Source organism: Pteropus medius, unplaced genomic scaffold, assembly GCF_902729225.1.
Source record: "Pteropus medius unplaced genomic scaffold, Ma_sr-lr_union100, whole genome shotgun sequence".
NCBI lineage: Eukaryota > Metazoa > Chordata > Mammalia > Chiroptera > Pteropodidae > Pteropus > Pteropus medius.
Window position 1 is genome coordinate 27,906,785 of NW_024350319.1, and position 12,355 is coordinate 27,919,139.

General features: G+C 32.3%; 1 protein-coding gene across 1 annotated transcript in view; it reads left to right on the forward strand.

The window, feature by feature from the left end:
* The window catches only part of PTPRQ (protein tyrosine phosphatase receptor type Q), a 165,476-nt gene extending 153,407 nt beyond the window's left edge, over positions 1-12,069 (forward strand). The window contains exons 40-45 of the mRNA XM_039838923.1: positions 2,741-2,875; positions 3,098-3,223; positions 4,066-4,214; positions 6,318-6,453; positions 11,444-11,567; positions 11,800-12,069. Of these exons, the coding sequence (XP_039694857.1) occupies positions 2,741-2,875; positions 3,098-3,223; positions 4,066-4,214; positions 6,318-6,453; positions 11,444-11,567; positions 11,800-11,837 (708 nt within the window). The 3' untranslated portion in view covers positions 11,838-12,069. The remainder of the gene's footprint in view (positions 1-2,740; positions 2,876-3,097; positions 3,224-4,065; positions 4,215-6,317; positions 6,454-11,443; positions 11,568-11,799) is intronic.
* Positions 12,070-12,355: the final 286 nt, after the last annotated feature.

The following is a 12,355-nucleotide window of genomic DNA, read 5'->3' on the forward strand; positions in this document are numbered from 1 at the left end:
AAGCTACTCATTCTGAAGTCTTCCCCGTCTTCCTTTGGAATCATTATCGATTATTCTATTTTTCTCATACCCAGTATCCAATCCATCAGCAAATTCTGTTGGCTCTGTCTTCAGAATATATCCAGATCTTATCACTTCTCGACATCTTCATTGCTATCACCAAAACTACCCCCTTGGTTCAATTATTGCAATAACCTTCTAATTACTCTTCCTCTTTTCACCTTTACATCCTGATAATCTGATCTTCTTACAGAAACCAGAGTGAAACCGTTAGATTATACAGTGTATATGTTCATAAGCTTTCAACAGCTTTCTGTATCATTCAGAGTAAAAACCAAAGTCTCATAATTACCTACTAGGACCTAAAGCACCATTATCCTCTCTCCTCTGTGCTTTCTGAGGTCACTTGTTATTGCTGCCACCCCTCCAAATGCCACTCCAGCCATTTGCTGTTCTTAGAACAATGCAGACACATCTCTCCTTTCATACTATTACACTTGACTTTCTACCTGGAACACTTTTCCCTAAAATCCTGCAAGGCTTACTCTCTTCCTTCTTCAAATCCTTCCTCAGATGTCAACAATGAGTTTTTTCTGTACTCTATTTTCTGAAAGCCCTCTCTCAAAGCACATTATCACTTTTAAAAGTTCTATGTATTTTGCTTTTTTAAATAGACTTATGAATAGACTTAACTTCTATTTCCCCTAATTAGAATGTAAGACAAATGAAGGTAGGAATTTTAGTGTCTTTTTTTCAATGAGAAATCTCCAGCTCCTAAAATAGTGCCTGGAACATAGTAGGCACTCAAATATTATTTGAATGGAAGAATGTGCATATTTTAAAAGTCTGTGAAGAAATCAACCAAAGTTTTAATGGTTCTTTGTTCTGGGTAGTGAGATTACAGGTGAATTCCACATTCTATTACATATTTTTCTAAATTTTTCAAACATTATATACTGAATAGATATTACTCTTTTAAACCTAAAAAAATAAACTCTTACAATGTAAAATAATTACATAGCCAGATGTATTTCTACTGAGACTGGAAAAACAAAAATGCTTTAGCATATAATGTATTTAAGACTCAAGGTTTTTCCCAAAGACTGTCACTGGCTAGCATTGTGATTTGGGGAAAATTACCTAAGGTGCTCATTATTCTTTAAAGTAAAGTAAACTGATTGGATTAGATTTTAGGGTCTCTTGAAATTTAAAATGTGTATTATTCTTGTACAATACTATATTCTCTGACTACTGAGATAATTCCAATTTACAGATAAATTTTACCTTTTATTCCTATTCCTTCAAATATTTTGATGTTTGGAATAGATATAATTCCATTACTACCTTTTTATCTGTACAGTACCTTCCTTTAAGAAAAATACACAGATACAGCTAAAGTTGCATGCTTACATTCCAGGTGAATGGACCAAGTTTTAGAACAATTTGATAAAATGTACAAGAGCTGTCAGGTCCTATATTAGTTAAATGAATCTTCATATTACCTCCACATTACTCTTAATTCAAAGTTCTGGAGAGTAAATACTGATGCCACAGTTTAAGTAGATAAGTAATTTTTTGGAGAAAGAGTATGAAAATATCTGCAAAACCGATAAATATACAACAAACACATACTGGAGTGGGTAAATTAGCTGGCTTTGGACTCAGATTGTCTTACTTCTGTGAGACTTTGAGCCAATTACTTCACATTTCTATGCTTAAGTATCTTCATCTACAAAATGAGGATAATGATAGTACTAATTCACAAGGTTTTTATAAGAAATAAATTAATTGAAATATTAACTGTAAATTGCTTAGCAATTGTCTGGCATAAAGTAAGCATTTGATTAAGGTCAATACTATTGTTTTTCTATGTTGTTGTTAATGTTTTTGTTTTATTTTTATTTTATTATTAGTTTCAAGTATACACTATATTGGTTTGACATTTATAAAGTTTATGCAGCAATCTCCCTGATGGCTTTTTCTCTCCTCTGGCTCTATACCTAGCCATTACATTAATGCTAACTGTATTTCCTATGCCATGCTCCCCATACCCATGACCCTCTATCAACTATTAATTTGTACTTCTTTAACTCTTCACTTCTTTCTCCCAGCCTCCCAGCCTCCCACCCCTTCTGGCCATCACTATCCTCTATATTTGTGAGTCTGTTTTTTATTTATTAGCTTGTTCTTTTTGTTCTTAGATTCCACATATAAGTGAAATCATGTGGTATTTATCTTTCTCTGTCTGACTTATTTCACTCAGCATAATAACCTCTAGGCCCATCCATATCATTGAGAATGGTAGGATTTCATTTGTTTTTTAATGGCTGAGTAATATTCCATTGTATATATGAACTATAACTTCTTTACCAATCGTCTATTGATGGGCATTTAGGTTGCTTCCATATCCTGGCTATTGTAAATTGTGCTGCCATGAACATAGAGATACATAGATCTTTACAAATTATCATTTTGGTTTTCTTTGGATAAATATCCAGAAGTGCAATTGCATAGTTAATGTTTTATTGAAATATTGGAGATAAATTTTAAGAACTATTAGTTGTATAGTATATCACATTGTGAGGCTAAAATTATATGTTGGAAATTTCGAGTAATATTATTACGCATTCAAAATATACAATATTTAAATATATTAGATCATTTTATAGCTATTATATTTTTCATAAATTGTTCAAACCCTAAAAACTATTGATGCAGTGTTGTAATTATATCCTTTTAGGGCTACTTATGTCCAAATGAATTTATTGCTACTCAAGGTCCATTACCAGGAACAGTTGGGGATTTTTGGAGAATGGTTTGGGAAACCAGAGCAAAAACATTAGTAATGCTAACACAGTGTTTTGAAAAAGGGCGGGTAAGTTATTTGAAAACCTTTTCACAAAATGTTATTTTACAATTGTGTTAATACATTTGTGACACTATCAGCTAATACTGTGAGTGTCATCAATAACTTGGACATTTATAAGGCAGTTTTAACTTAGTAGCAATAACTGTGATATATATATATATTAGTATATAATATATATATATTAGTATAACAATGGTCCTTATGACTGGTAATTTTCTCTGAATACAGATCAGATGCCATCAGTATTGGCCAGAGGACAACAAACCAGTTACCGTCTTTGGAGATATAGTGATTACAAAGCTAATGGAAGATGTTCAAATAGATTGGATCATCAGGGATCTGAAAATTGAAAGGGTAAAAAATGGAGGGGGTAGGAACATGATAGTAAATATGAATGCTCTAAATGTCTAAAGTATAATTAATTACTAGAACTATCTCTTGCAACAATACCTATATATCAACAATGCTTTCCTATTATTTTCTAAACAGAAGGTTTGAATAGGTATCTGACTTTAATACTTATGTCACTATGTTTAAATTTCAAAACACATGGTTAAAGTTTACATTAATCAATTAGCATCAAATTCTTAGAGAGACAAAGGAAGAAAAAGGAGAAAACAACGAAATCACTAGGTTTATTTTATTTGATAAAGAAACTGTAATATTTGACTTAAAACAAGAATTTTCCAAATCACTTGTCTCTATCTACATCCTAATAATTTAATTTTATATTTAATCCAGAACCAATACAGAAGAGATAGTGTGGGATCCCACTTTATCAGTTTATAAAAGTGCCTATACACTCTGAAAATAATATAAGGACCATTATACTTTCTGACATTATCAGACACTCAATACCTATGCTTTTAATAATTTATTTAAGTTTGGGGTAAATTGTTTCAAACTCTATTCTAGTGCTACAAAATGTTATGCTACATTTGAACATAAATACTCTATATTATCATCTCTTTGCAAGCTTTCTAATTGTTTCCATTTATACTAAAAGGAAATTTTCTTTATGGTAGCAGTAATAAAAGCTTTTTCTTATAGGGTAAATGAAAACACAATTTCTTCTGTTTGGTAAATAGTAATTTTTAAAAGATCACCTTCAAAAGCTAGGACATCAACTGTCTTCCAACTTAATTGTGTTACTTCAATAATTGTATCAGACTTCTTTAATCTGTCACTTTGTCTAGCATGGAGATTGCATGACTGTTCATCAGTGTAACTTCACTGCTTGGCCTGAGCATGGGGTACCTGAAAACAGTGCCCCTCTAGTTCACTTCGTGAAATTGGTTCGTGCAAGCAGAGCACATGATACCACACCTATGATCGTTCACTGCAGGTAAGAAAGAAATATTATTAGAACATTATATGAAACACTAGAATGGCTTTTAAACTCAATGTGGTCTTTTTATTATCATGATACTATTGATTATTTTCTGGCAGAAGTTAATGTAGATTAATTATAGCTTTCACCTCTCAGATATTTTACTGGCCATAACAAATAAAGTTGTAGCTTTATAAAAGTTCAGATGGTAGAAATAAAATGAATGATGAACATATCTAAAATTAAGAAAAAAACACATATATAACTAGTACAGGAATTTTCCTGAATTCTTGAATGGATTATGTCTCTAAAGCCTCTTTAAAAATTAAAAAGTATAGCCCATCATTTATTGTATATGTGTGTGTGTTTATAAGATATTTTGAATTTTATAAATAAATATCTGCTCTTTTATTATTTCAGTTGATATTAGTATACTATTGTATTTTAAACATTTTTGTAAAAGCGAATGAGAGTTAAAAAATAAAACTTTAAAATGAAGATCAAGTTAAGTCACTAACTCAAGTATGATTCCAAATTTTTACAAAGCTTTAGCTACTCAAATGTCTTTTTTTAACTAAGTCTCTGAACGTGGTTAATAGAATATGACTATAAATTGAGATTTTTCTCATTCATTATTTATATTAGTATTTAATACTCTTAAAAATAAAACTTAAGGTGGTTTAGTATTCAGAGACTTTCTGTTCAGATTGATAAGATTTATGTTTTCTAGCATGACTTGAGTCTCTTCGACCATTGGAGTTTGGAGATTAGAGAAAAAGTGGGTGATGATATACTGTTGTATTATTCCACTTACATAAGATACCTAGAATAGGTAAATTAATAAACACAGAAGGTAGAATTGTGCTTACAAGGACTTGGGGGAGAGGGAGATGGGGCATTATTGTTTAAATTGATACAGAGCTTCTGTTTGGGATGGTGACAGAGTTATGGAAATAGTGGTGAAGGCTGTACACAGTGTGAATATGTTTAATGCCACTGAATTATACACTTAAAATGGTTAAAATGGTAAATTTTATGTTGGGTATCTTTTACCGGAAGCTTTCTCTGATGACTCTATCCTACCCTATCATCCTCTATCTCCTTAACCTGATTTATCTATCTTTGTTGCCCTTTTTACCATGAACATTCTATGCATGTTTGTGTACCGCTATTCTCCATCCTCTAGAATACAAGCTTCGTAAATGCAGGGACTTTGTATTATTCATTGCTATACCTCAGATGTCTAGGACGATGTCTGACACTTAAAATATATCGAATGATATAATGACTGATTGCTCTGTTCAGACATATGTGTATATGTGTTACCATAACCGGATTTATGTTGTAATGCTCACTATTTCTTACATCAAATCATAGGCTATTTATAACTTTTAAACTCTCTTACTTACAAAAATGGCAGTTTTGTGTTGTTCGAAGGAACATTTATAGGACTAACTAAACTTTCAAATGTCTTTTCTGCTTTTCAGATTTACTTCTTGTATTAATCATTTAAATGCCTAAGAGTCTTGTCTTTTTAATTGAGTTTCTGAAAAAACATCAGGTTTATCAATTAACAGTTTCTGTGGAACACGTACCTGTCCTTGAGTACCGAACTAACTTCTTAAAAGGAAGGAGTTTTTCAATTTTATTATCTATAGGAAGTAAAATTCTAGGGAAAAAAGAGTGAAAAGAACACACAAGAGGCTATTTTCAATATGATGCACAGGAGAGCTATATAGGTTAAATATTTGATATTTTTAATGTTTAGCATTTCTATCGATAACCAAAAATATGTTCAATACAAAGTTTCTGGTGTTAAGAAATTTTCAACAATTTTTTAAAATCTTTTCCATTCTTCTCCAACTATAGCCCCTAAAATATTATGAAAGAATAGGTAAAGTTCAACTTACTTTTTTAAAAACTCAAATATTTGACAATTAATGATAATTATCTTGCCTTATCTAAAAAGTCTTGATAACAATATAAATCCAAAAAAAGTCTACTTCAAATATAAGAAAAGAACTGTTTAGAATTATTATCATAGCTCATTTTCTTCATCATCATCAACCTGAACAACTGTTTACTGAATAATTTTCATGTAATTTCACTCTGTGGCAGTGCTGGAGTTGGAAGAACTGGAGTATTTATTGCTCTAGACCACTTAACACAACATATAAATGATCATGATTTTGTGGATATATATGGTCTAGTAGCTGAACTGAGAAGTGAAAGAATGTGCATGGTACAGAACCTGGTAAGATATCTAAATTGCATGTGGTGTCAGCTGTAGAATTTCTAGATGGGAGGATTTTAGTGGCAGTGATCTGGTTGGACATGGATTTGAAACTGTATTTGCACAGCAGATACTCTCTTTTCCTACATTCTAAACTTCCTCAGGTTAGGAGGGGGATGGCTTTTGGAAGGCAGATGCTGGAGATATAGAGGAATAAAGCCCATTCGTCAGTATTGCTACTTGACTGCTCATCTTAACTTGTTAATATGGATAGGCACATAGAAAATAATTCATAAAATGGATTTGTCTTTGGCATTAATCAAGTTTAGGGAACTTAGGAAATGAATCTAATCAATCTTTTTGTAAACATGCTAAAAGTTATAATTGGGAAAAAGTTGAAAATATTGACTGTGATGAGGTTCTATGTGTGTCACTTGTCTATATTTATCACTATTATCTATTAGTACTAACAATGTTTATAATGTATTGACCAACTGGGAGTTTTGGTTTTGTTTTGGTTTAGAGGCAAAAATATTTCTACAATATATAGATTTTTCTTCATTAAAAAGTCATGTAATAAGACTAAAAACCTTCTATTGAGTGTCTGGTAGATTCCAAGTGCTATATTACATTCTGTACATGTATTATATTATTTAATTCTTATTTAATCCTTTATTTGTAAAGTAAGTCCAATTGAACTAATCAACAGACTAGGTATTATTGGCTCTGCTTAACAAATAAGGAAGCAGATGTTCCAAGTAATTAAGTGATATACTTAAGGTTATACTATTAATAACTGTCAGAGCCAAAATGCAAACCCGTGTCTGTCTAACTATAATATACAATTTGTTCCTATCTGTATCTTTGGACTGGGATTAGTATGCTATAAAATAGAGATTTTCTCACAGTAAATATACAGATCTGCTCTAACAGTATTTTCCTGAGTACATCCTAGAAAACACTAGTGGCATCACAGTCAAGGTGTGCGAAAACAAGTTCTTTCCTAAAATGAATCTGAAAAGGATGTTAAATTGATTTTCTTAGAATTTCTTAGAGTGTCCGTACTAATGTATATTGAAAATTACAAATGCAGAACCCTTGTGGGCAACATTTCCCAAACTTATACGATCGCGAAATCCTTAAACCCTTCTTGACTCCAGAACCTATAATGCCATGTCATGGACATTCATGTGCTTAGGAAGATGTCATTGTAGACCAGATACACCCAAACTTTTTAGACTGCACATCCCTTTCAGGAAAAATGTTTGAGCATTCAATATGTAATGTATGTATTTTTAAGATGTCGATTAAACAGTTATGTAAATTATTAAACATATACAGAATAAGAAATTGAAAAACGTAAGATATATGTCAGACAGATATTTAATAATTTGAAAACCTTGCTAACTGTGATGACTTCATATTATCATTAGGTATTTTTAAAAGATAAAATATATACTTAGCACAGGATAATTCTGTTTTTGTAGTGGTTTTGAATTATTTTTAATTTTTTTAAAAGTGATCCAGCTTACTACAAGATTATTCTAGACGTACAAAAAATGTCAGCCCTGCCATTATCTTGTCATTCATTCATGTTTGCATTATAAATATTATCTTCAATCTGCAATCTCTTTATGGGAACCTTTTTAAGCCATATCAATTCTATAATAATTAAGTAAAACTAGGTAATGTAATCCATATGCATCTTCTTATATGCTTAAAGGCAACAAATGAGTGAAGTATTACTCCTCTATCAGGATACTTCAGAAATGTGATATGACTTGTGACCAGGATTGGCTTCATGGATATGTAACCTGTGCAGTCTCAAAGGTTCCCATGCTCAAAAGGGCTTTGCACTTAGTTTAATGTTTACTGTCTTAAAATTCTTTAATAATTTTTGAGAAAGAGAACTCACATTTTAATTTTTGCAGTGGATCCCAAAAATTATGTAGCTGATTCTTATCCAGGGGTCTTATAAAGGGTCTAATATCAATCTATTAACCATTATTAAAACTCAATTTTTTCTTATTTTTAGTTAACAATAAAGATAAATAGAAAGCTGATATTTCCCTCCCATTTGTTTGTGAGTAAACATATGCACTGATGACCAATGCTCTTGGCATTAATTGAGATTGGTTGGCTCTCTTGGAAAGGACAGAGGGTGGGACTGATTGGGACATTGTCTCCTTTTAGAGTCTAGAGTCAGTCTGCAAATAATAAAAGTTGAAAACATTTTTGCCAGCTTTGTGGACCAGAACTTTGTAAAGAGTGTGTTTAAGAATGCCTCTTAATAATTTCACACAATTTAATACTCAATATATACTATAGACTTCACACATTATGCTTGTTTAACTAGCTAGAGTAAAATGTTGCAGTTGGGTAGAAAAATGGAAAGAGTTGGAGAACTGAGTTCAGAACCAGCTAATTGCTGGTTCTGTGACTTTGTTTAATTAACCTCTAGCTAATTCTTTTTTAAAATAGCCATGTTATACTTTTCACAAGTTATTGTCAGTCCTAAATAAGAGAAGGTATCTAAAGGACTCAGAATGCAGTAAATGTCTGATAAGACTCTGCTGGGTTCCCTCCTTGCTAAAAAGGTGGTACTCCAAATCTCTCTTTCTTCCAACTTCATTCCCAGGAATACTGCCCTTTACTGTCTTTCCTGTGATGAAAAAAGGAAATGACCAACCTTGGCTCCAGTCCTTATACACCGGCATTGCCTTGCATAAGAGTAATTTCTTACTTTCTTCTATTGCACTTGGGAGTGATTCCAATTTGATATTAGACCCCTATGTAGAATGTGCATGTCTTAGCACATATTACAGTAGCCACGGACAGGGGTGGGGAAGTGAGAACCTCAGCAAAATGTCACCACATAAAGGCACCAGAGGAGCAGGACCCAGACCCAGGAAGGAGCTTTATTTTTCACTGTCTACCAAAAACAGTTCATAATGGCCCCAAGAGGGTTGAAAAGACTTTCTGAGAATGCAGTGACATGACATTCTGAGTTACGATTGGTGCCTCAAATAAGGGTTCATCTGGTTGAGCCTCTATCCTGCTCTGGTTCTCCTGGAAACTTACTCATGTGAACTCCCAAAGTAAGAGAAAAAAAAAAAAACTAATAAATTTTGAGTGCCTAGTTGTTTGGCAGGCACTTTATGTATGTTGTCCTTTAAATCTTACCACGTAGGGTTTGTGATCCCCCAATGAGGAAACTGAACATCAAAAAGTTTAGGCAACATATCTAGGGAAGAAACTGGAATTGTATTCACTATCTCTTTGGCAATGACACACCATGGCAGAGAGATCTTGGAAAATGTAGTGCTGTGCCGTGAAGCTCATTCTGCCCTATTGGCAGAGTTTCCACCCATCATTCTTTCCACTGGAGAAGATGAGATGGAGATATTCAGAAGCTTCACATACCAAATGTGACTTCAAATTCAAATGCATTTTTTAAAGAAATACCAAGACTCGTGAATCTAAATTATCATTGTTTTCAAAGAAATTATATTCTGTCAATATATTTCTGCCAATAATATTATTCATTGTGTAATGAACATTTGAAAATATTCTTTTGGAATTACCTTGAGAGGTAATTTACTAGCCATTTCAATAGAATGTTATTACCTTACAACAACGCTTCACTTCTTACCAAATTTGAAATATGTAACTGGATCATCCACCTCACTTACAAAGCTTGATCCCTAATGACTTCTGGATGTTCTCCAAATGAAATCTGTCCTTATATGGTAAAGACTGGCTAGCCATAAGAATTAAATGAGACTAAGTCAACAAACATTTATTACACAACTACAACATGCCGGGCACTATGACAGGCAATGGGAAATCAGCAGTGAATAAGAGACTTCTGCTCTCATAGAACTAACATTCCAGCAATGAGATGTTTGTGGAAACATTTTGTAATCCACGAAGAAATAGATATTCCTAATAATGACCAACGATTTCTGAAGACAATTTCAGTAAGGAGTTCCAAAAAAGTTTTGTGGTTTAGTAGCAAGATACAAATATAACCTCTTAAGATGGTCACATTAGAGGACATTCTATTTAAATCAGTTCTCTCGATGATAGATAGATAGATGATAGATAGATAGATAGATAGATAGATAGATAGATAGATAGATAGATAATAGATAGATAGATAGATAGATGATAGATATAGATATACACACATATACATATATATGTGTGTGTGTATATATATATATATATCTTAAACTTTTTTATTATATTTTTTTAATGTCGGGTTTTAATTTCCTATGTAAAAGTGAGGGTGATTTTCTATGGCTGTAACTTTAACTGCCTTTCAGAAAGTCCAAATTCAGAAAGCTCACAAGTTGCTGAATTATATTGAATAAACTTAATCCAGGTAGTACTGAACTGAGCCCAAACATTCAGATGAAATATTAGGAGTCCTTGTCCAGCACCTGGATGTTTAGATATTTCAGTGGTCAACTGCCTTGTATGTACAAATAGAGACCAGATACTTGTCATTAAGTAGGCCAAATATCAGGTGATTAACAGAATTGTTAAACATATTTTAAATGTGCTCATGGTGCATGGATATGCTCACTCACAGATTTTGAAAGTAAATTTAGCATCTGCATTCCAACAGCTATTCTAACAAGAAAACTATTTATTAAAAAATTTCTCAATTAGACTGAATAGGAAAAAGGGAACTTATAAATTTTAAATAATCTAATTTGCCACTTTTTTGTAATCACAGCAAGCAAAGAACATATTAACAATTGGTGTTTAATTACGAGTATTTAAAAAAAAAACCTTGAAGCTATAAGTAAACACAAGAATTTAGAAAATCTTAGGTTTGAGATGGTAGAAAATCATTTATACACCTGGTAAATTCTGTGCCTCTAACTTAGCTATTTAACATTTGTTGAATCCAATATTACTTTTCATTCTAACACTATAACTCCCCTTATAAGAAAAATTTCCACTCCATCCATTATTTAACCACTCTTTCTTTTATGTCTAGGCACAGTACATCTTTTTACACCAGTGCATTCTGGATCTCTTATCAAGTAAAGGAAGCAATCAGCCCATCTGTTTTGTTAACTATGCAGCACTTCAGAAGATGGACTCCTTGGATGCCATGGAAGGTAAACAGAGGCAATGTATTCTCACCTTACTGGTTTGCCACCTATAGTAGGAGTATTTAATTTAATAATAACCATATGTTGAAGATGTTTTCAAAGCTAGGTTAGTGCACTTATCAATTTTTTTCATTTCTAATCCAAGTTATGATAATAAGAGCCATTTCCATCCACACATTTAAATCTTTTGAATAGTTAACTTCAATTCTCTCTTGTGACATGTTACTTTATGTTATAGGTGATGTTGAGCTTGAATGGGAAGAAACCACCATGTAAATATTCAGACCAAAGATTACGACTGGAAGACATTATCAAATCCCAGGGGCCAAAATTACCCCCTCATTCTTCTGAACTGAATGTACAAATTTAAAGAAATCTCTACGCTTCCCTTACTGTACCTTACTAAATGTATTGACATTTTATGAATAGTTCCAATAAGTAGTTAATTCAGGATAGTTATTTGTTTTGTACACAATAAATATGCATTTAAAATATGTAAGAAAAGATATCCCACAGATTTTTGAGGCCTTTCATATTTGGGGAATGAGCCAAATATAAAACTATTATTATATTAGCATTAATGTTTCAATGTGAATTTTCCCTATGTACTGGATTCAATCTTGAACAAAAGTGGTAAATATTGATTCAGTAGTGTTATTTTGGCCTCCAGGGTGTTGATGTTTCTTGTGGATAACTTCCAGGACTGTCATGATCTGTACTTCTATGCACGCCCCTGTGTTTTGAATCCTCTGTTTTATGAGTGCTGAGATATCATCTCATGATCTCGAACAGCT